At 39.4% G+C, this 24,188-nt stretch overlaps 1 protein-coding gene and 1 long non-coding RNA gene across 3 annotated transcripts in view; one reads left to right on the forward strand and one right to left on the reverse strand.

The window, feature by feature from the left end:
- LOC122989232 (collagen alpha-1(XXIV) chain) overlaps positions 1–22,831 on the forward strand; it is a 99,863-nt gene extending 77,032 nt beyond the window's left edge. The window contains exons 37-60 of the mRNA XM_044361985.1: positions 1,147–1,254; positions 2,175–2,228; positions 2,608–2,715; positions 3,525–3,578; positions 4,534–4,587; positions 4,736–4,792; positions 5,831–5,884; positions 6,951–7,004; positions 7,616–7,669; positions 9,310–9,363; positions 10,316–10,423; positions 14,094–14,201; positions 14,337–14,444; positions 15,814–15,867; positions 16,032–16,094; positions 16,404–16,457; positions 16,783–16,818; positions 17,787–17,822; positions 18,255–18,281; positions 19,025–19,090; positions 19,347–19,515; positions 19,699–19,808; positions 20,732–20,968; positions 21,415–22,831. Coding sequence (XP_044217920.1) covers positions 1,147–1,254; positions 2,175–2,228; positions 2,608–2,715; positions 3,525–3,578; positions 4,534–4,587; positions 4,736–4,792; positions 5,831–5,884; positions 6,951–7,004; positions 7,616–7,669; positions 9,310–9,363; positions 10,316–10,423; positions 14,094–14,201; positions 14,337–14,444; positions 15,814–15,867; positions 16,032–16,094; positions 16,404–16,457; positions 16,783–16,818; positions 17,787–17,822; positions 18,255–18,281; positions 19,025–19,090; positions 19,347–19,515; positions 19,699–19,808; positions 20,732–20,968; positions 21,415–21,561 — 1,974 coding nt within the window. The 3' untranslated portion in view covers positions 21,562–22,831. The remainder of the gene's footprint in view (positions 1–1,146; positions 1,255–2,174; positions 2,229–2,607; positions 2,716–3,524; positions 3,579–4,533; positions 4,588–4,735; positions 4,793–5,830; positions 5,885–6,950; positions 7,005–7,615; positions 7,670–9,309; positions 9,364–10,315; positions 10,424–14,093; positions 14,202–14,336; positions 14,445–15,813; positions 15,868–16,031; positions 16,095–16,403; positions 16,458–16,782; positions 16,819–17,786; positions 17,823–18,254; positions 18,282–19,024; positions 19,091–19,346; positions 19,516–19,698; positions 19,809–20,731; positions 20,969–21,414) is intronic.
- On the reverse strand, positions 14,088–21,474 carry LOC122989233. 2 transcript variants are annotated; one of them, XR_006404988.1, is made up of 7 exons: positions 21,386–21,474; positions 21,069–21,100; positions 20,778–20,901; positions 15,800–15,899; positions 15,609–15,634; positions 14,323–14,394; positions 14,088–14,172 (listed from the first exon to the last, which is right to left on the reverse strand). It is a non-coding gene; the product is annotated as an uncharacterized LOC122989233 (long non-coding RNA). The 2 variants fall into 2 exon arrangements; XR_006404987.1 differs by having other exon boundaries at positions 14,099–14,190.
- Positions 22,832–24,188: the final 1,357 nt, after the last annotated feature.

The following is a 24,188-nucleotide window of genomic DNA, read 5'->3' on the forward strand; positions in this document are numbered from 1 at the left end:
AGTTTATCAATAAGAATAGTTCAGGATTTTAAAAAAGTTAACACAATTCTTATACTACTATTATTACAACTATACAGAGTACATCATCCGCTCAATTTCAAACACTGACAGGGATAAAGTCTAATAAAGGCAATGAAATTAAACCTGCAGTGTGGAACTTTTACATATAAATGAATGTTCGTTACATACAAGCCCTTGCCAAACGAGTTCACACAATGCTGATTAAGCCTGTCACCACTAGATAAATCTCTCTGTATTTCACAGTATATGGACTTTTTAAATCTCATGTTGGGGCCAAAATTCCTGTGCTGGTCGTTTGGCCATTAAACGTGTAGACTTTCCAAATGTTGACCGAATGGATTAAATTTTAATAATGAGTAATTTCGCAGGGGTTGTGTGACACTCAAAACAATTTATCTACTGTTTTACAGCCGCAACAGTAGGTTATGGCCAATATGTACTGGCCATCAGGCATACGAGGACACATCCCGGTGGGCCATCAAAAAATACATTTTTTACAATGCGTTTTTGGGCCTTTTTACCGGCCCTCTCTGTGTGCCTGTCATTCAAGGTGCGCATGAGAGCGTGTTGCATGGCTGTGTCAGACCATATTCACACCAAATCAGGTGTTGCGGCGCACCGCTGTATGGTTGAGTGGAGGTGTGGACGTATTTGTGCTCTAGAACATAACCACTGTGAAACTGTCAGAAAATAACATTTTATTGATCTGATTCACTGACTGTCTATCATTCACTCTCTATCTCACTCGACCACAGCTGCTCTCTCTCTCTCATTCTCTCTTTTTTTAAAATGAGTCGGGAAGCCGACAGAAGAGTCTAATTTGACTTTTAACGTTATCAAACGAAGAGAAATGTCCTCCACTCATCCTAGTAACGACTTTGTACTCAGACAATCACAGTCGAGCACCACCCTTTACTCTCACTGCCAGAAGGGGGAGACAGAAGTCCTGCACTCCAGTTTTAAAGCCACTCCACAAAACCCTTTTGTCAGTTTCTGAATACCACAGGTTGTCTGACCTATTGACCTCTCTCTGTTGGTAATATGAAACTTACTATATTATAACTGAAATGTCTTTCACTCTGTTTTTCCTGGTGGTCTGCTTCTCTGTCTCTTTCTCTCTATCAGGGTGATCCTGGTGAGCATGGGCCAATGGGAGAGCCAGGGGACAAAGGGATAGAAGGAGACCCTGGGCCCCCAGGACCACCCGGAGAGCCTGGGAAACAGGGTTTTCGTGTAAGTTTATTTAATGTTTTCAAAATGTAACAGCCAGATACAGCAATTGTAATAAGTTAGCTTTCATTTTAATGTTGAACAATTTACAAAAATTGTTATTAACGAAAATATTAACCTACTTATTGACTCAGAAAATAAAAAACTTGCATATAGTTAAACTAAAAACTAGAGCTAAAGAAAAGGTCAGATAAATTCACTTTTTTGCAAGACTTCATTGTGTTTCTTTTTGTGAGAGACTGATGGATCATGAGTGTACTTTTCTCTGAGACTTTCTGTAGGGAAATTAATCACATCTTTATAACTTTAAATACTTGCAACTGACAGAGCAGATTACAACAATTCTCTTAACCAGATAATACCCATGTACCCCAGTAGATGTCAGCCTTCTCTTTAACAAAAGCTTTTACTACTGTGTAATATGTCATAGATTGTGGATATGTACTACTGTCTGGTAGATGTCAGTCAAAATCTCCTCTAAGTGCTTGTTTGTTTTGAGATCTAGCCATAGATATTTAGGAGCAGGAAGGTCATTAGTGACAGGAATTAAGGGTGCTTCAGTGCATAACATACTGGAACAAGCTCGTTGTGAAAGCTGTATTTCCCAATTTACAAAAAATCTAAGCTGACAAATCTGTTTCGAATGACTGACTCATTAATATTGTTTAAAAAAGTTGTCATATCAGTATCAAGATCCTCGTGTTGGTGTTTACAAGTCAGCAGATGGACACTAGTGCTCTGAACAACAGGCAACAAAGTGAGACAGGACCAAAAATATGTCTCCTATTAATATGACGTCAGTTAAAGCCAAACAGCTGAGGCAACTCATTGAATGGTGTTTACAGTTTCAGTTATCAATGTCCTTGATTATGAAATTAATTTTTAATGTGTGTGGTCATGATCTGATGAGTCCTCTGTTACAGGGGCCAGAAGGAAAACTGGGGCCTCCAGGGAACAGAGGACGACATGGAAAGAAAGTAAGGACTGTGTTCTCCAGAATTTTCTCAGTAAAGTATGTTTTCCCTCAAATAGCAGGAAGGAGGAGAGGGACACAGTCCAAGGTACTTTTGCATTCAAGTGGTTCCAGAGGACTACTGAGCCATCTTGTTTCATCTGCCTGAAGTGATCATTTGGGTCAAATGTAATATTGGTGACTCAAGTTCAGAGGAGGAAAACAAGTAACTGAAACCAGTATTGAGGACAGATAGACCAGCAGCCTTTAGAGTTGTTATAGATTTGTTTTGTTTCTAAAAAGCCAGTTAGTCAATGTAAACGGATACCTGCTGTCATCAATTGTTTAACTGTGACTTTACATTTAAAGAACGGTCTCCATACTGACATTTTGTTTCTTCCCAGGGAGAGAAAGGTCCTCCAGGTCTTGCTGGTGAGGTTGGCACACGAGGAGACAATGGCCAGCCAGGCGAGGCAGGGCTGAAAGGTGCCAGAGGAACTCGAGGCCCACCAGTTAGTTCCCAGTTTTCCCGTCTTTCCTCCCACTTAGTTCTGTCCCAGAATCAGACTATACCTTTTTTAATTATATTTAGTGCTTACCGTGTGAATAAATAGTGGCAATAGTGCACATGTGACTGAGGGATTAAATTAATTAGACTGAGGGAGTGACTTTGTACACAGCCAAGCATAATTTGCTATTCCTATGTAGTTCAAATCATATAGTAGACATGCATCATGTGTTTATTATATTATCTTATGGTTTATGTGTACAAGCAACTATGTAGTAACTAGTTACTAATAACTTTAGACAGTTGCACCTATTTAGTGGAGTAAAAATAGCATTAAATAATATTTCTCAAGAGTGTTTGTCAGTACTTTCATACTTAATGAGTTATGCCATTTAAATTACCTGATTAAACAATTATCTAAGTTTTTTTTTGTAAATTTCACGTTTCCAGTTGTATACTATGACAAAAAAAACATCAGATTTTTTTTTCTTGTGTGCTGAAACTACTAGCACAAAGCATCAAATTACCCTCTCTGTTTTTGAGAAAGTTGGCAGGAAGGCATCCATTCTTTTCTTCTTTACAGAGACAGGCAGCTCCTTTCTCAGCAGAATCGTTAAGACCATGTTGTGATAGCTGTGGAGAGAAGATTTACATCCCTGTCATAAAGCAGCTCTAGACACAGGATTTAGTCCTCACGTGTGTCTGTTTGATTCCAAGGTTATATTTAGCTGAAACAGAGTAGAAAAGCAAAACAAATAATGCTAGGACTGATTCATAGTCTTATTTTGTGTGTGTTTTCTGCATTGCTTTAAGGGTCGGCCTGGAGTCATGGGGATAGAAGGGCAACCAGGATTGTTGGGATACACAGTGAGTTAATTCTACTTGTGGTTTTATAAGAACTGTTTGTACAAAAACATCTGATATACAAAAGCAGCAAACACACATTTACCCACACAAAATTATGGATGTTTCTGATCAGAAAATATCATCTTATTAGATTGGTGAGTAAACTCTGATTGGTCTGTTTTGGCTCATGTCTGCATTCCTCAGGGGCTTATCTTACAAAGCAGGATTGATTTTCTAGATAACTTAGTCAGTCCTGGATTCCCGTAAATTAAGAACATGGGCTGAAGTAAAAAAAGAGCTGTTCTTGGTTTATCTTCATAAGTGCCTCAGGCAGAGATAGCTCAACTCAACGTAGCTGTTGAAATTAATTTCGGTCTAGTTAACTCACCTCCCCCTGGTAGCCTTGTGCTGAAGAATCCTGAGTTTGGTAGAGGACATTATGCATCATCCTTGCCTTTCTCACATTTCCCATAACTTTCACTTTTAATTATCCAATGAATGCAAAATTCCAGGGAAAAAAAAGATTGCAAATACTGCACAAATAACTTTGCACAGCAGAGAGAAGAAGTGGAATTGAACATGGTGAAGTCTACAAGCTAATTTTTCCAGGCAACTCCACTGCCACCAGTGGTAGTGCCAACATCACTGAGTTTAGGTTGCATAACTTGAACAGAGCACCTCAGTTCAATTTTGTCCCTTTTTTGAGCATATTTGTGTGTGTGCGTGTGTATATAGGCTCTGAGACTCATTCGCTCTTTACTCAGGTTGTTGAGTGATTTCTGAGTCTGTGCCAAAACCCATATCCTTAAGTGACAGAATGTAGGAGCTTCTCCACAAGGAATTGTGTTGATATTAAACACTTTTATTAATATGCTGACAGGCTTCACAGTGGAACTCATGATTCTCAGAAAAACATGCTGTAGCTGCCAGTTGAAGTATGAAAGCTTGGTTAGCTTAATCAACTTTCTGTGTTTAGGGTCACCCTGGCAAGTCTGGACCTATTGGACCACCCGGGCCTAAAGGTGAAAAGGTAACATGATACCTGAACTATTGTTTGAAATTGAATAATTTCAGTATATGAATTTTGTAGGTTTATACAAAATGTTTTGACATGCACTGTCTGGTTATAATATCCTGTGTTTGCATGTGTGATTGTTTGCGTGTTTGCTCCATTCCAGGGTTATCCAGGCGAGGACAATAAGACTCCAGGACCCGCAGGGCCCTTAGGTGAACCAGTAGGTCTTGCTTTCCTTTAAACTCTCTCTCACTTTCTGATCCCTTACACTTCTTGCTCTGTTTACTCCAAGCTATTTAAATACTGTATTGACACAGGAAATGAAAGTTAATCCTGATCAACTCCTAATCTTAGCCCCAAGTACCCTTGCTTCTTGTGTGACCAGATTGACAATAATGTATCAGTGTTTCTGTTCCTAAACCTGTCGTGTATGTGGACCCCCACTATCATCCTGTGTGGCTCTGATCTTTTTTGTTCATTGTAGGCTGATTATGTACAGGAAAAAATGTCTAACAAGGATTTTTACATTTCAGGGTAGCGTTGTTTTTATTCTTATATTGACCCATAATAAAAATAGAGGTCCCACCGCAACACTGTGACAAACATGTTATTAAATTTGAAACAGGATTCATAATAGTGAATTTATACAAAATATTGTTTGCCTTTCACAAAGGCAAGAGGGCCAGTGAGGGGCATTATTCACCCTCAGTAACCACAATGATTCTGCTTATTCCACAGCAAGAAAACAAAGTCATTCTTAGACTAATATTAAAAGAGGATCAGGAGATATCAAAGAGCCTTAGCAGCTTGGGGAAGCTCAGTTATACAGTACCATGACTCTTATAAGATTTGAAACATATTTCCCAGCAGTGAATGTGACTACTAAGGCAGACCTACAGAGCATGAACAATGAGGGTTACTGGACTTCTACACGGGTATAGATAGCGACCAACACTGTGAGTTGTATTGGATTATCAAGTTGGCACAGTATTGCAGTACATAGCATGAGCAATACAATGGCAACCTCTGTCTTGTTGCAGCCCCAACCAAGATTGCCTGAAAGTACGGTTCAAGGTAAAATTACGTCTTTCCATTTGACTCCAGTAAAGATCCAGACTCATAGGTCACATCGATTCGAAGATGTGTCTTGTGTGTTAGCCTGAGACGTGGCTCTGTCTTTCAGTAGCTGCCTAGAAGCTTGGTGGGTATAAATGACGGCATGCATATACAGTATGTGTGTTCATCTGTGTCTATACAGGGGCCTCCAGGTGAACGAGGGGAGCGTGGAGAGCCAGGGGATGAAGGATATCAGGTAGACAAAACGATTAAATCAATCTCAGACAAATCACACCACCACCAATCAGCGTACTTCTCTACTGTGTTGTTGTTTATTCTTTTTTTGGTGTTCCATTGAAACACTGCTCTGCTCAAATAAGGGCAGACCACACATGTTGAGGATTACCAAACTCCCAGGAATACAGCTGGGGTAAATCAGGCACAGGATTCTTTACTCTCTAAACTTGTTGGTATATGGGTTACTTCATTTTGACCAGTTGGTGGTGATTTCAGAGGCTCTGAATGTATCTATGTATGTGGTCTTTAGCTACAATGTTTTGAAGAAGTAGATAATGTATTTTTTACTGCTTTGGTTTACCAGATCATAACAATACACTGTTTAATTACATAGCATCATAAAAAGATTAAAAAACAGTAAAATTACTGAAAACCCAAGGGTGCAGTAGATCTCCAAGCATCCTTTTTTTAAATTTCAAAAAACTTGCTCAATCCCTCTAATTTAAAGTGACTCTAGAAGTATCCTTTCTGTGTGCCGGATGACAGTTGAATGCATTGTGCTTAGGACACACACAATTCAATTTCAATTCAGTTTATTTATATAGTGCCAAATCATAACAAAAGTTACGTCAGGACACAAAACTGTTGAAAATCTATAACTGTTATAAAGGCAGTCATTTCCAGCTCCAACCTGTGTTCAAAGTCATCAAACATAATTTCTCGGCTTGCAGCTGTGTTATCTTTCCCCAGACTTAAGTACACTAATAGGTCACTCTTGGCTTTCATTACAATTCATTCGAGTGTAGAATTTATACAGTAGATCCTGTTTAGCAAGAGCCACCTGTGTCCTGTCTTAATGGTATACATACATAGTTTTAGAAACTTGTTGAGTATGAGCAGTTTACTCTTTTATGCAGTAATGGTACTCATGAGAATACATATAACATAGCTTTAGGCACAATGTTTCTCATTAAGCAAAGGATGGTAGAATGACATGTATACGTTAGGACTTGTAGACATCTCGATCTGATAAATATTAAGAATCAGACACAGAAACATAATCATATGTTAAAATTGTGTTTCAGGGCCACGTTGGTACCACTGGATCTCGCGGGGCTGTAGGATCACCAGGCCTACCGGTGAGTCAATAAATGTCTGCAGTACTATAGCTACATACAGTATGTAGTAATGGTCCTGTCAGTTTTTACATATTTTGCTACGTGCATTTAAAGCATGTGGCAAATCACATTAAAAGTGAAGTAAAAAGATTAGAAGTGTTGAAAAGAAAAAGTAACACACTGCTGTGCTGTTATTAGAGCCTCACCAGTAGTATGGTTGTGGGGCTAAATATGTGAAATATGTAAATGTGTTTAGCTTAAGAGTGACACTAGAGTAGAACGTAGAGTCATTTAAATCAGGATGGTTCATTCCCTTGAGAGTGTGACTGTGCTCCAAATTGGATTCTGCCTATTAAATTATGAGCTATCTTATGTGCTAAGTTGATGTTTTGCCCTGAGGTTGGTGCAAGGGGAAACCTCATGAAGGGTTCAAAATTGACATTCAGGCAAAGCCGCAGTGTAGATGAGGGATAATCCTATTCATCCCACCATATAGTTTGACAAGTTTGTCATCCCCAATAATGTTGTTTTCCTGAAAATTTAATCATTTCAAAGATAATATTTCCACAGTTTATCAGGTAACATGCAGCACATAACATCTTAGTGTTTTTCTTTTTTCTTGCTTTGTTCAGGGATCACCAGGCCTGCCTGGAGAACCAGGTCCGAAAGGAGAGATGGGCGCTCCGGTGAGTCCGTGCAAATCCCCCTAGCTCACAAATCAAATTGTACATTAAGTCATGAAACTTGGTCTCCTCCCTGCAAATAAAACGATTTCAGCATCAACATGTTTCTACCACCAGGCTGTTCTTTTTGTGCTGAATATGGGTTTTTTACTCTTAACAAAATCAATAGATCTATTACCATAGGCTTGTTCATCCTCTGCTGGCATGGTTGAGATCGGTTCGGCCAGGTTTATACCTGATTCTGTGAAAGAAGAAAAATCCTTTTGTTTGTTGCCAGAATGAAATACCAACCATAGACATTGGGCCAAAGCACAAAATTTGATTTTTCACTTGTTACCAGATGAGCATGCTAGTACAAAGATTCTGAGTTGTTTGTCTTTTGGGATACTTCTCTGTGCTTGATCATTTCAGCTCAGCTGTGGTGGAAAATTTGCTTGCCTCATAAGAAAGGACACGGGGTGGTAGAAATAGGCTTTGAACTACGGAATAAGGTGTGGGAAGCAACTAGGAAAATATGGTTTTCATGGCCACCCTGAATGCAAGATTACACTCATGTCAGTTTATTTACCAGTGATGTTTATCAAAGATATTTTGCTATTGTTCTTTGATCCATAAATAGCTTGTAAATGCACCCAAAGATTTGGAAAGTTGGCATCAAAGCAGATTTTAGTAAAGCATGCCTTCCTGAACTGATCTGGTTTGCTTTTTTTAGCTGTCAAGTTCTTTTGAGTTCCCAAACTTGTCACAGGGCATCTGATTATATAACTTAATTTCCTTTGTGAAACAAATTTGAGCCTCCTTGATCAAGTTCCATACAGTACTTTTAATAGTGAAGTATCCACAGGTTTCCAGACACCACTGATGTTCTTCCACATATGAAACTGCTTGCATGCAGGAGTGATTATATAACTGGTTTGAACGCTTTGGGGACGATTTCTGTTAATTTATTCCACTTGGCTTGAGTTTAATTTGAGTTTGAAGAATGTCCTCATGTGCAATATATAGACCCATCTGTTAAGAAACATTGATAACGTAACAGTCTGCCAGAAAACACTGGAAGGTTTGAGGCTCTGCTGTATGTCTGTTTCAGGTTAACGCCTTTTGTTAAGCATTCCTAGAGGGATATCTCTCTATGACTCATAACTTACTCTATCAAGGCCTGGAGAGAGAATATGAAGAAGTAGAAGGAAGGTTTCTAAGGATAGCCTGAGTACTCTGCTTTGGTGTCTTTGATAGACCCTCGCCTGTGTTGGCTCTTATGAACTTTTATGTTGTGTATTGTAACACTTTTGATGAGGTTTCAAAATGTGCAAATTCATGTAAAGTTTTTATATTATTAAGTAGGATTATTCAAGGATTAACATTCATATGGCAGTGAAGGTTTCCTATGTTCAGGTCATGCCATTTATTTCCATAACACCTCATTGTGATTTAACCCATGTGAGGTGTTAAATATACAGTTAACAGTTCTGTATATTTCTTTGACTGTCTTGACAGGGCCTGGGGTCTCCATAAGACTCATATTAGGCATGGTCTTTAAAATTTCCACTCCTTGTATAGGGGCGAATGAGATATATAACCATGTGTGTTTTTGTGAACGCCTTTGTATGTTTTATTCTTCATATGTGTGTATGTTTATCCAGGGCTCAGCGGGAAAGAAAGGAGCAAGGGGGCTGAGTGGAGCTCCTGGCGTTGAAGTGAGTATCACATCACCTTAACCCAGCACATGGCACACAGAGAAACAGTGGCAGCCATACAATGAAGGGTACATTGTAGTGTGATTATCCGTGTGACAGTGATGTGGTTTGACAAGGGAAACAGCTAAGTACTGTCAGCATCACCAAACTGTTGCAAGAGCAAGCAAGAGAGGGCAATAACCACTTTTATTTTACACACAGCAATACTGTAGTTTTAATACTTTCACTGCTGCAGCAACAGTATTTCATTCAGAATAAGCAGAAGAGCTGTTAAGTTAGCATGGTCAAGGGTGTCCTGGTAGCATAATGGTTAAGGCGCATGACATATAACTGGAATGTCCTCGGTTTGATTCCTGGCAATGGGACAGCTGTTGCATGTCACTCCCCTCTCTCCTCCCTTGTTTCCTGTCTGACTACACTGACTTTCAAATAAAGGAAAAATGCCAAAAAAATAAAAGTTTTCATGATCAGTGATAACCACAATGGATAAAGAAAGTGACAGCAAGAAGAATAGGAAAACTAAACATCGCAGAACTGCACACACAAGTTATCTCAACGTACTTCAAAAACACCACAGCAACCAGCAGTTGACCGAACCATAAAAAATGTTTTTGTGTATTTAAATAGTAAATGTAAGTCAAGTGATGTAGTTTCTAGACCAAATGGTGCAGTAATCATACTGAATACTGATTATTACTTAATTACTATAACTTATCAAAGACCTGCAAACAGATATTGATATATTTCATAATATCAAATATTTTTGCTGACGTCTGGTCAGGTTTTTAGCTCTTTATTGCATAAACATATTTTTTAGTTTTAGAGTGATTTTGGAGGAGGTGTAGAATTCTTGTAAGAATAGTAATACAGTGCTCATGATATGTCATTAAATTCCTCTCAGACTAAAGTTGAAGTTGAGGTGAACATTGTGACTGTGATCAAAATTTTCCAGGGGCTAATTGGTTTTCCTGGATTCACCGGAATGATTGGTTACCCCGGTCCAGATGGTCCCCCAGGACTGACCGGCCTACCAGGACTACCAGGAAAAAAAGGGCGACAGGTAATCAACAACACCATCATACAATGCAGATAATAACATAGCTTATCATAATTGTGTGTTGTTATAATGATGCATACAATGTATAATTCATTTCAAAGTAACAAGGAATATCATTAAGAAGGCCATGAGCACATAAATGAATTGCTTCTCTTACTTTTACATTTCCTTTCACTATAAATAGACTTATGGGGGAAGGACTACAAAAATTACATTAAATGCATCAGAGGAGATCATAAGTATGGAGGCAAAGGCTATGAGCCTAAGGCAAACAAAGGAGATGTAAAACAACAGCAATAGATCCAGAGAGTCCATAGATAGGACAATTGTTATATAGCTGCTATCTCTTTCATATATAGTCAATACATCATATTCAGAAGGGACAACAATATTAAATATATAAAATAGCGTCTTCCTTTACAAAACTAGTTCTATTTGTCATCCAGAATGTTCCTCTCACTTTAAGTGAGAAGCATGTGTTGCAGTTTTGGCCTGCTTCAGGGCAAATAGTATTATACCAAATGCTAACTAGGTTTAAGCACCAAGTTCATTGATTTACTTGCCCTTTTGGTCAGAAATATGCTTGTGAAATGAAAAGGCAAAGCTCACTGATGGGTTTTATTTATATCAATTATGACAGATATGATTGAAGCACATTGATAATAAGTTGGACTTTTGTCAATCACCCCAGAGGCAAGTAAGCTACAACGATGGAGACCAATAAAAACATTGGGAATTTTGGTGGGGGGGGGGATGGTTAACCAGACTATGGGGCTGAGGCACACACACACAAACTCAATTATATGCTATGTCTCAAAACTTGCTAATCTTGCTGGCAAATCTTGCTCAGCACTCGTGCCGCAGAGTTCTGAATCATCTGTAGCTGATTTATAACTTTTTTGAGTAGACCAGATAGGAGAACATTACATATTGTCCAGCCTGCTGGATATAAAAGTGTGCATTAGTCTCTCTGTGTCACTCAGAGAGAAAAATGGTCGCACTTCAGCAATATTTTTGAGGTGATAAAAAGCAGATTTGGTGACAAACCCCACATGAGCCTTAAAGTTTAGTTCTGGACTACTGTATCCACCTGTAGTCTATATAGCAGAAGTGAAATGTGGCTGTAGACACCCAATTTATGGTTGGCTGAATTAGACCTCAGAGTGCTTCAGGAGACACCAAAGAGACCTTAGTACACATTCAGCCATCATGCTGACTTGTGCCACATTGTCCCCTTAGCACAGGAGTTTTTATTTGACTGCATCAGAGTGCACAATGCTTTCCTTCAGCTCTTGCCATCTGTGTTTTAAGACATACAGCTGAGATTGACTGATTGTATAATGTCTTGTTTGATTTGATTGGCTTCTCCTGGTTGCGATGCAGAGGGTTTATTTAAATAAGTGTTCACCAAGAGTGGATTGGGATTTCGTGCATGAATGTCTTTACACTTTTTAGCCAAGAGTTGGGAAGCCAACTCCTTTCTGTCTGGCTTTCATTTACATAATGCTGTGTGAAAACCTAGAAAGCCTAACTTTGGCCACTGATGTTCTTCACCGGGGCTAAAATAATATGGTTTCTCACTAGCAGAGTGAGTCCCTTTACTCTATAGCTCCTAAATCACACAAAATACTTTGTAAAAATTTAAAAACACACTAGCTGTAAATTTGAAAATGATGCCTTTTCTAATATGCAAGATGTTTTTGGAGATACCAGGGTTTTTTTGAGCCAACACACTAGTCTGTGAGGCCAGCAGGAAACTCTATTTTCAATCGCACACTATGTACTTCCATAATGGGAAAGATATTGTAATATGGCTTCCTTCTGCCTCTGCTGGCAAGCTGAAGAGTCCCAGCAGAGCAGTTCTCATCCTCTTTGTCCTTGTGAAATCATTATTCTCATAATGATTTTCAATTATCTTCTTCCTTATTGCCAGTTTAATGCATTTGTACAGTGAAGTTTTAAAGTTTTAAACTTCGGTTCAGAGTATTTCTTTTTTATTGGAAAGTACAATAACAGTGAGCAACAGGAAAGAAATGTAGTATGGGTCATCTGAAATCAAATTGACAGGACTGTTTCTAGTTCAAACAACTGACAGGTATTTTTGCTGGAGGCTCCTCTTTTTGCGTCAGTCATGTAATAGAGGAAGCATGTACATTTGATAACATCAGAGGCTGAGCTGAAATTTTTGTTCCTGTGGACTAAGAATACCTATTTTATTCGTCTTTTTGTGTATGTGTGTGTGTGTTGGGGGGTTGGGGGGGTTGTTAAGAGAAATAACTGATTATCAATATGTCTATAAGCAAGATGAGTATTTTCCAACATTTCTGAGGTTCTCTTACACACCAAATGTTGTAACTTGGCTTGGAGTGCTGTGGATTGCAGAGGACAAGATCAATAAGACTATCACAATGGACATTACATCAAATATAAGTTATTGTTAATGTTAATCCATTTATCATTTGGGAGTTCAAATATTTTGTGTAAGAGTTTATTCTAAAGTGTATATTTGATGTGTACTGGAAGTGTAAAACAAGGAGAAATATGACAGTAAAGAGCCACATCTACATACTTCTTTAACTGACATCTTGATGTACCTCTTTTGATTTTGCATTGATTATATAATTGAATCCATTTCCTCTCCATGGTTGAATGATAACATCTGTTACAGTGAACATCTTTCACGTTGTTCATGTACATGTCTGCATGCAGGGGCACAGCTGGAGATTTGGGGATCTGTCCCGATGCAATAAATATCTACAATCCCTGCGATGTTTTTGGGCTGCTGTCCAGCTCAGCGCTGTCTAAATCATTCAGTGTTGTCCCCCATTTATCAGCACCCCTGCTTGAATGTGTGCGTGTCTCAAGCACACATCCCTGTGAGGGTTGGAAGTTGGAGCACTGGGCCAGTCTTAATTAAATCTCTGAGTGATTTTATTAACTTGATATACAGTGGCTTTTTCTTATGCAAGAGCTTCTCAGTGCCTGCAGTGTTGGGGGTTCACTCAGTAAGCCTTCAACAGTGTAATTCCAACCTGGGTCATCCTGACTTATCTGTTCCCATCATGGTAATCGAGGAACAGAAGCTGTATGTGAGACGACGATCCACTCAATCTGTTATTCTAATATCACTTCCTCCCTTCTGCTTCGCCACACTGCTGATGGAGCAGGAAACCGCTGTGGTCTGCGGTGTGAAAAAGCAACTCAGGCAGTCAGGTTTATGGGTACGCTTTAGGAGCACGCTGTCAAGAAATATTATAACCAGGAGAGGCCAGCAGACTTCAGCACCATGGTTTACAGCAACAACTATACTACACATTTAGAAATGTGTTTTCTTATATTAAAATACATAACAGAATTAAAACATTGATTTTAAAACATTTATTGATGGTCATTATATATATCATAGCTCTGACAGCTGTTTTTTTTTCATAACAATGGTCAACACATATACACACTGTACTTGTATCTAGCTATATTCCCTTAAATGACTATGACCAGGTATTCATCATCAAGCAGCTAAACCTCTCTTAAAATTAAAACCTCAGCTTTCCAAAAGACATATATTTATGTTTTGTTTTCCTCATTCAAAGGACGTTAATACTGGTTTTGCTTGATGTTGTTTTTGATTTCACATTGACAAGATTTATTGACACCAACTCTGGGGCTCTTTCAGGGCCAGAGAGGCTTGCTGGGCAAAGAGGGACCTGCTGGACGTCCAGGTCCCAGGGGAGAGCTTGGACTTCCTGGACTGCCTGGAGAAATAGGACCACCTGGTCAGAAGGTGAAAACAACAGCCATAAACATGGACCTAATATACTCTAAACTGTTGCAGTGTATGTTTACAGAACATCTGGTCAAGAAATATTTGTATGTAAGTTTTACTGACATGTTTAATTCCTGACCTTTGTTGGTTCAGGGGGAGTCAGGCCTGCCAGGAGACAGGGGACCATCAGGTATCAAAGGCCTGGAGGGGGCTACAGGTGACCAGGGCAGGAAAGGTGACCCAGGACCCAAAGGACAACCAGTGAGTATATACAGGCAGTTGTGGTTTAAAGCAAAAATCCACCTTAAAGTAGGATTCAAGTTTATTTCCATAGCCTTATATCACTAATGACAATGTAATGGGCATTATAGCACTTCTCAGGGTTATTTTGTAAGGATATTGTCGTACCTTTCTTAGTAGTGTTCATATATACAGTATTAACTAAACTGTACTATAACGTCAAATCAACATAAATTAGAGTGAAAGATTCAGATACAAGTGACCTATTTACAAGGAAACCCATTATACTGTGAGGTGTGTTGCATCATACTTGACTTATGTGAAAAATCCTTTTGATGTGGAAAACCCTTTCGTACTCTTCTACTCTGTTTATTTATAACTCTGATCCTCATATCCATACCTTTTTCTTTAAAAATCAATCAAATGTTGTGTCTTTAACCCATAAAATATCTATTTGAAATGTTGACGTCATAATCGTGTGGGTTACTACATTGCTTATTTTAAATTAATACCATCCCTTGGAATGTTTTTCTTATAAAAATAGGGTTTTATAAGCTTATATACATTCTTTAATACCTCTCTAAATATAGCTTCAAGGGTTTAGGTAGCAAATCTGTGGTGGGGTTAAAAATGTGTGTGCCTAACACTTTTCCACTCTGAGTAGAGTAACAAATTATTTGGGCGAGACCAGGAATGGAAACATTTCGCTTGGTAAGGCCAAGTTATGTAAGATCCTCGCACTCTTGAGACCTAAAAAAAAGGTGTTCCACTTTACTTATGTAACTCCTCAAAGAAAAAGAAAAAAGAAACCACATTCAATCCCTTGCTCTCCCCTCCCTCCTCTGGTTATCTCCATTGATGCTCGTAAAACAGAGAGCTACTCCGGCCCTTGGGTCAGATCCCTTTACACGTTTTAATGAATAGAGTTGCTCGGCCAAAGCTGCAGGCCTGAAAGTGGAGCTGTCTAGAGGACGTGGACGACTGGCTGTATAAACATAGTGGCTGCCACCCTGGACGACAGACGGTCCTCAGACACAGAATTGGGTGCAGACACATAACCCCTATCAGTGTGTGTATCTAGGAAGGTGTGTGAATGTGGGTCTGGGCTGCTGTAGATCCAGACATAAAGCCTTGTGTGCGTGCCCTAGTTCTTTCAGACAAGGATTTGTTGGAAGACCAACTTACTGTGTTCCACTGTGTCTGGAGCAACCCTGTGGTATGAAATGGGATGAAGAAAAAACAGAAAAGGCCACATCACACACACACACATATACTCACACATACACTCTTTATGATGTGTTTGTCAAATGAAAACTAAATGTCCCTTTCTAACTGTGAAAAAGGCAAGGCTCCACGTAGGTAATGATGTGACTGACCTCTCTGCTTACAGGGGGAATCTGGAGATCTGGGAATGGTTGGTTTGCACGGCTTTCCAGGACCAAAGGTTAGAGACTGTGGTGTTAACCAAAGGTTAAACTGTTGCAGGAAAAAAAGAGCAGAAACTATGATAAAACAATGAAAAAAAGAAGATGAAAAAAAGACCCAAAATATATTGTCCCTATGAAATAACATTTATCAGTTGACAAGATCTCCTTTTTCTTCTAACAGGGGCCAAATGGCGATTTGGGATTGAAAGGTTTCCTTGGCCCCAAAGGCCCTATGGGTACTCTGGTAAGTTAAATAAAAATAGAAACATGGTGCTATCTTCAGACTGGGCATCAAACGCAAAAAAATGATTAATATGAAATGGAATACAAGATACAGAAGTGTGATCACACAGTTTAATTCTGCCTAGTTGTGCAACTAAGAGCTTATGAAGATGTAAATGCAATGTAGAGTGCATACAACTTTCACTGTAATTACCCAAGATATACCCCAAAGTCTTGTGGTATATGTTGTAATTATCCTCTCAGCAGTCAGCTGTGTTATAAATACAGACCAGATCAGTTTATTCACCCTCAGCCCTGCTGTTTGTTTCAGGGATTCACTGGACCTGTAGGCCCTGAAGGAATGATGGGCCCAATGGGAAAACCCGTAGGTTTCTCTCTCTCTCTCTCTCTCTCTCTACGTGTGTGTGTGTGTGTGTGTGTGTGTGTGTTTGTGTGTGTGCGTCTGTTCGTGTGTTATAATAATTATATATAATGACAAGGCAATTATCATAAGACAATAGTCAGTAAATTCAGTGGAACAAAGAAAGCTTTTGACACAAGGGAAGTGATAATGAGATACTTTTAGTATCTACTATTATTTAAACATGTTTATTATGTGCTAATTGATGGAATTTAAGTTTATGTAGTGTAAGAGTTAGATACAGTGCTACATGTGTTTTCACATACATGTTTACTTTTGTTTCCCACAGGGGCCAAAGGGTCCAAAAGGAAGCAGTGGTGAAATGGTAAGATGTGATTCAAACCTGTAATCAAAAACTGAAAAGTCTGTCAAGATTATATCATATGATAATGATTTACAGTACGTATGATTATAAGCTGATATACTGTGATTATATCATGATTATACTCCACTGAAGTGTCAGACTTCATGTCAGCAAATTCCTCATTGAGAAAGCATTGCTTGGTCAGTTATCATGGCGCCACCTCAGAGACTGTGGGGGTAAGAGAGACCTACTGTAGATGCTGAAGGCTGTGTTTAAAGATGCATGAATGCTAGCTGGGGTTCAGTGGTAGTTCTGTTTATATGGTTGTCCTAAGATGACATCAGATCGCTATGGCTGAGTCATAGTGAAAGTAGCTGTTGCTCAGTGTGTCCTGGAGCTTGCTGTGAGGCCTTACAGTACTCACAGACCTTCTTGTGTAAACACTGTTGAGGAAATGCCTTGTCAAAATGTTAGCATGGCAAGCCGCAGTGCCGTCCGCATATTCACTTTTTTATCCCTGCTCCAGCTCTGTAATGTAAACTGTAATGAGATTCTCAGTAAGCCTAAATCCCTCTGCAATTTACACTACCACACACATAAACAAGAACGTGTACAGAATGGATCCTTTATACTAGCCTTTTTCTCAGGCACCAGCCATGTAAAAAAATGTGGATACTCTAACATAGATGGACATGAACCTCTTGAAACCACAGCAAAAGTTGTGAAGTCCAGTTACCCCAGGTGGCTGCTCTTGAACAGTGTTATGTCACTGGTCAGCCAGAGGGGGCAGTAGTTAACCACTGTGGTCATGTGTGATACACAGTCAATATCCCACTGCTGTTCCCCACAGCATCATGGAGAGGTTTGAAGGGAGAAAACTACAATGACGTTTTGAGGTCCACAGAGCAAATAGGATAGTAAGAAATACATAATTCCCGCATAATCTTTTTACCATTTTGACATTCATTTTCTATGTCTCTCACTTTTAGGGGCCCCAAGGACCCCAGGGAAGTCCAGGACCAAGAGTAAGTGTTGGCCTCAGTATCACATTTCAGCTGTATACTGCACATATAAATATAATGCTAGTATTCTGGGATATTTCTAACTATAAATTATAGATATTTTGTGTCATGCAAAGTAGGAAATATTGGTCAGTATGAGGTCAGCTCACTCTCAGTTCTGTCAGTCCAGGCAGACTTTTTTGGCCACTATGTCTAATCCTGAAAAGAAAGAAAATTAAATTTGTTTTCTACATGTATTATAAAATAGAAAAAAAATTTATATGGTCAGCAACCCAGACAAGGCAGTTCTCCAGTTGCACACTTATATGCCTAGAAAGTTTCTTCAGAGCTCTCTGACAAAGACATGATTGACTAGAAAGTGAAGTGAGTGCAACCACAATGGGATCATTTTTCACCATGTCGCTCATTTTGTCTTCTTCTCTCTTCCCACCTCAGGGACCACCTGGTGCTCCAGGTCCAACAGTAAGTGCTTCATGTCACTCATGTATTGGTAAGAACCTGCCAGGAATCCTGCTTTGAGTTTAAATTAAAAGCAGAGGGTTCTGACCATAAAGTTAGAGGTAAAATTGTACTGCTCTTGGTTACTTGATTTAAAAAATATACACATTTATAAATTATGATCGTGCATAATAGACTTTTCAAAGGACTTTAGACAAGCAATAGAAGCTATTTCTCAGACAGGAGAGCCAAACTGGGTTATGATGGAGCAAGGGCAAGCACTGTTTGCATATTTACTTAACTATAAATGAGCCAACAAATCATCTGTTTCAGTGATAAGATGTGGACAAATAATCCTGGTCATTTTTGTTCAGAAGTATCGGCAAAGCTTTTGTGAAGCCCTCCTCGCATCTCTTATCTGTCGTAACTTCTGGATAATGTTTAGCTCTCTGCTTATCTGAATGACTTTTTTTCTGTTGGAACAATCCTAAGAACCCAGGAAAAACAGCTATATCAGATGCCTTTTTTGTTTACACACATTATGTGATATCTGTAGTGTTTATGCTGAGTGGAATGTGTTATTCTTCCCCCTACTGAAGTCAGGAATGTGATGGTTTATTGACGCAAGGCTTATTTTACAGCTTTTGCCTGGTATTAAAGTATATTGTGAATCTGTTAAAGTTTTCTCTGCAAACTGGAGGCGTATAAAACTGCAGTTTAATAATGAACAGGGTATTAAACTGAATGTGTTGATTTTGAATCCACAGAGGCAGATATATGATGACTCCACACTCTACAGTCTATCTGACTCTAACACTGCCCTCAGGACAGAGGTAAAGCATTTAATACACTCAGTCAATGAAGGGATGATTGAATGGATGACAGACAGGTTGGCAGATGGATAGACTGATGAATAAATGACTTTTGCTTAAGATTCTTTTATAAAACAAAAAACCCTTTTTCTTTACAGATTCTATTTTCAACTGGTTGTTGACACTGTGACTGCAATGAAGCCACACAGTATTTAATTTTGGCGTTTGAGAGTTGACTGTGTTTTCTTTCTAACATTGGTGACCCATTCTTGATCAGAGTTTCCAGAACACTGAGATGAGCCTGCCAGACCAGAATTCTGAGATACTTAAGACTCTGCGTTACCTGAGCAGTGTGATAGAGAGCATCAAAAAGCCTCTTGGTACAAGAGAGAACCCTGTTCGTGTCTGTAAAGATCTGTTGGACTGTCATCACACGCTAAAAGATGGTGAGAGGCTGACTAGATTGACTAGACACTGAATGTGATGGTAGAAGTTTCAAAACATGAGATTTGTTCGTTATGCAACCTTTACCTTTAACCATAAGTGGGTTGTTTGAATATACCTTTAATAAAAAACATGCCTTGATCTCCCTGTCCCTTTCTTCCCCTGTTCTCGCCCGGGACTTTTAGGTTGGTTCTGGATTGATCCAAACCTGGGTTGTACTTCAGATGCCTTCGAGGTCTTCTGCAACTTCACTGCAGGCGGGCAGACCTGTTTACATCCACTGGCCTCTAATAAGGTAACAGTGGCCCTGTTAACACCTGGCATTAACATGTGTCTTTGGTGATCTGATTACAAGTGGACAGGTCTAAGCACATGAGTTCACACCTGGCATTACAATGTGTCTCCACATGCGTTTCAAGTCACCGCTTGTGATCGGATCTCACTTCCCCACTTTATATGCAAATAAACATGTACATCATTTCTGTTTTGACTGGCATGTACCCTCTGTCAAGTGTTCAAGGTTCCTTGAATGCTTGTTTTTTTATGTGAATGAAAGAAAAACGGAAATCCACATGCTTTTCCCATTTTTGTCTTCAAATCAGCAATGGGAATAGAAATTAAACCAAAACCAGAAAACAACTTGTTCTCGCTTATTGTTGTATCTATATTATCTGCCCCTACTGCATCTCTGATAGTTAGATAGAGTAGTAATGTCACTGCAGCAAATATCATTGGGACAAGTTGAGCACAGCTTTGGACGGAGGGTACAAGGACTGGGAGGCAGCAATGCACTTCCTGTGCCTAGTCTGCCAGAAATTAGAAAAGACGTCCATTTAGAACTTCAGTGGGGCCCAGGACACTCTGCGTTCACACTGTTAAAAGAATATCTCCATATTCTAGAAGCCCAGACCACCTCCGAATGTGATCTTAGCGATTGGATCTCAATGCGTCCTCAATTGGGTGCATTCACACCTGTACTCAGAACTGTCCACATGTTAATGCCAGGTGTGAACAGGGCCACTTAAATGGTGAGAATATTCACATATGAACCTAGACTGAGGTAAGGGGAGTGTTTAGATGACTAGAAAAGGCAACAATACTCCATATTGTGCTTTGCTTGTTTGCAGGAGACATTGTAGGATTTTGTATCACAATCTTATGTTATTGTGGCTATGATGACAGATTGATGGCACAACTGTCTGTGCTTTTCCCCTACAGATGGTGTTTGGTGTAGGGAAAGTCCAAATGAAGTTTCTCCACTTACTAAGCACTGAGGCCAGCCACAGCATCACGCTGCACTGCCTAAGTGATCCTCCCTACGACACCACAGACAACTTCAGCTCCTCTGGCCCCATACCAAAAGAGAACACCAGGCTTAGGTTTCGTGGCTGGAACAAACAGATGTTTGAGAAAGACACACTACTTGAACCACATGTGCTACAAGATGAGTGCAAGGTAATGAGCAGGAGAGATAACTGATTCAGCAAATATTGTTTTCTTTAAAACTACAGGATTTCAGTTACTCTGATATTTCAGAGTTATCTGAAGGTTTTACCTTTCTTTGACTTGTGATCATGACTTGTTTTTCTGTGTATAGAAAACAAAAAAGAGTTTATTTGTTGATATTTGGTTTACTATCTACCTGGTCTGACACACATTTGAGCCATGTTGCTTGTGAAAATTCCATCTGTTAATTGGTTTGGCCCATACATACGTAAAGAAGTGAAGACTACAGCATAGATTGAAGTCTAGTGAACAAAGCTTTTTTGCAGACAAACCTACTATACAGACTTTGAAAAACATTTCCAAACATATTCTGTAATAGTCATGAAATGTATTTTTCACATTTTGGATATGAATCACTTAATTTACCCTCCTCTCTTCTCTCTTCCTTCACCTAGATCCAAGATGGCAGCTGGCACCAGTCTCGTTTCTTCTTCCATACTCAGGACAGTCGTCAGCTACCTATTGTAGACATACAGGAATTTCCCACATCACAACCCAATAGTCAGCAACATATAGAAATTGGTCCAGTCTGCTTCCTCTGACACCAACATCACCGTCCTGTAACCTATTCACATAAACTACTAAAACATAAAGCTGTTACAAAAATGGCTGCCTACCAAAGAGAGGCTTGAACACGCATGCTGGAGTGGGTGTCCAAGAGAGTTTGTCATGTTCGATGGAGACCATTAACAAGGCCCTGTGTGAGACACAAATGCCCAATATCCAATCGAAGGCAGGCCTACATGGAGCAGCTCAATCTCTGTGGCCAAAGGAGAACAGTGTATACCAATATTTAACAAATAAATGTGTAAAATATGTTTTGTTTGTTTAATTGTCAGTCAAACGGTGCTCAGGTTGACTGTATATGGACCCATATTACTCCCTGGTCACAGGGTTGGGCCTCACTACGCAGCAGCCTATCCAAACCGCAAACTTACACCTCCCTTTCACCCCAAAACACACCCAGGCCATCCTAAGCAGGGGCCTAACCTGAAGGAGCGTACCAGGCCCCTAACTAAACGTTATATGAGTGCAATAGCATGTGGATAATGTGTGACTGATTTAAATATTTCAATTTCCAATCAAAGGCTATATTTTACATTGTTTTCATGGTATTTTTGTCTTTGGTCCTACCCAGTCGGACCTGTTCATCTTGACAGATGGTGCTCTACCTCTACCTGCTAATTTGCTTTCTAGGATAGTTGCTAATGTCAAGTTAGTCTTTTTTGCCTTTGTGTTGTATGTACCGGTTACATCCAGATTTGTTATGTTGTATAAGTACTTATGTTGATTTGGTCATTTCTAATTTATGAACCATTTTTTGATACACTACATATTTTTGTAGCTTTTCCTTCTATGTGGTAGGTTCCTCAGGGGAAACCTATCATTGGTGCTGCAACAAAGAATGAGTCATCAGTGAGTTTTTACATTTCCTGTGTATATATTGACAGCATACTGTATGTTTATTTATATCCTTCTTGTTTTATTGTTCACATTACTGTACCACAGTAAGTTATACTCTCAGAGAACTATTTGGTCATCCACAACTCAGACTAAAGAAGTATTTATGTTTAAAAAGTTTGTTTGTGTGTTCACGCCTGCAACTTTATGTTTATCATACTGTTTTTTTTTTTAGCTCATTCAGTGGTGTTTAAGCAGACTGGCAGCTACAGTAGGCCAGAGTCAGAATCCTTTGAAACACAGTCATCATATTCTTAAGTTATATTACCTTGAACAAAGTGTAATTATATAAATTCTGTGGCGGATGAAGTTGGATGCAAATGTGTAAATAATAAATATGTTGACAAACAAATAAATGGAACATTTTATCCACAAATGGTTTGATACTTTTTTGATGAAAGGAAAAGCTTGACATCAAATGGTAGGTAGGGATGAAAACACTCTTGAAAGTGAAGCGTAACAGAAGGTTGCAGTATGACTACATACAACCTCTTTTCCTACTGGCAGCCTAAAGATTCTTGTGATAAGATGGTCAATCCCTGAACCCAGATCCCACCTGCACAAATCTGGGAAATGAAAGTGAAAGAGCAGCGCTTACCCCTCCCTAATTACCACCACTAAGGTGCCTTTGAGCAAGGACCTAAACCAAAGAGCATTTCTCTAAGGGGGCAAAAGCAATAACATTGATGTCTTGAGTCCAGCAGAACATACTCTGGCTAAATGCAGGCTGCGATGAAGTCCAAAACAAGAAAAAATGACATTTTATTTCAGCACATCATCAGCACATTGAGCTCCACCATGAAATGTGAATGGAATGAGGAAAAGCACATCTCAAACTGGATGCTGGGTGCTCTTATGCCAACCTGTCTATCACAGGCTCCTTATTTAAACTCCAACATACTGATACAAGTATTTCAAAGTGTTTTCAAAAAAGTACAGTTACATGGAAAGAAACTGCTGATCATATTAGGTGCTTATATGTGCACATAAGAAATCATTTGATTATGGCCCCACACCACCAGAATAAAATCATCCTGTATGAGCACACATAAAAACTGGTGTGGATTTAATTTCACAAATTTCAGTCTACTTTTGCTAAAGTCTACATTTACATTATCAAGTCTTATATAGACCATAAACTGTATAGAGTAGACATTGCTGCGGGAACATGAGGATCATAAAAACAATCTGCTGCTAGGCACAGAATGAGAATTTGTAGTTTGTATCCTATAAAACCTGTTCACTTACTACGAGAAAAACACAAGCTCTTCATTTGTGTTATATGACTTTATTGTCCTTTATACAAATTTCATGGAAATGTTCTGATTAAATTGTAATTTTCAGGTATTTAACAGCCTGGGCTAAGCACTGCTTCCCCTTCCTGAATCGCCTCACGGTTTGCCAGAGTTTCTTTGAGGCCAAGTCCTTCTCCATGACCTCCTCAAACTCTCCCACACCCAGGTTTTTGCTTCAGCAACCACCTGAGTTGTTGCCATTTTGGCCCTTCAGTACCCATCTGCTGCTTCAGGAGACCCCTGGGCCAGCCAGACCTGAAAGGCCTCCTTCTTCAGCTTGATAGCCTCCTTGTTGTGTTGCCACCCTGACAGGCACTGATGACCTTCCAGCCACAACTCTGATCAGCCGTCTCCACAACTGAGGTCCTGAACATGGCCCACTCAGATTCCATGTCCCCAACCTCCCCCGTGAT

This window comes from Thunnus albacares, chromosome 9 (assembly GCF_914725855.1).
Source record: "Thunnus albacares chromosome 9, fThuAlb1.1, whole genome shotgun sequence".
In the NCBI taxonomy this organism is placed as follows: domain Eukaryota; kingdom Metazoa; phylum Chordata; class Actinopteri; order Scombriformes; family Scombridae; genus Thunnus; species Thunnus albacares.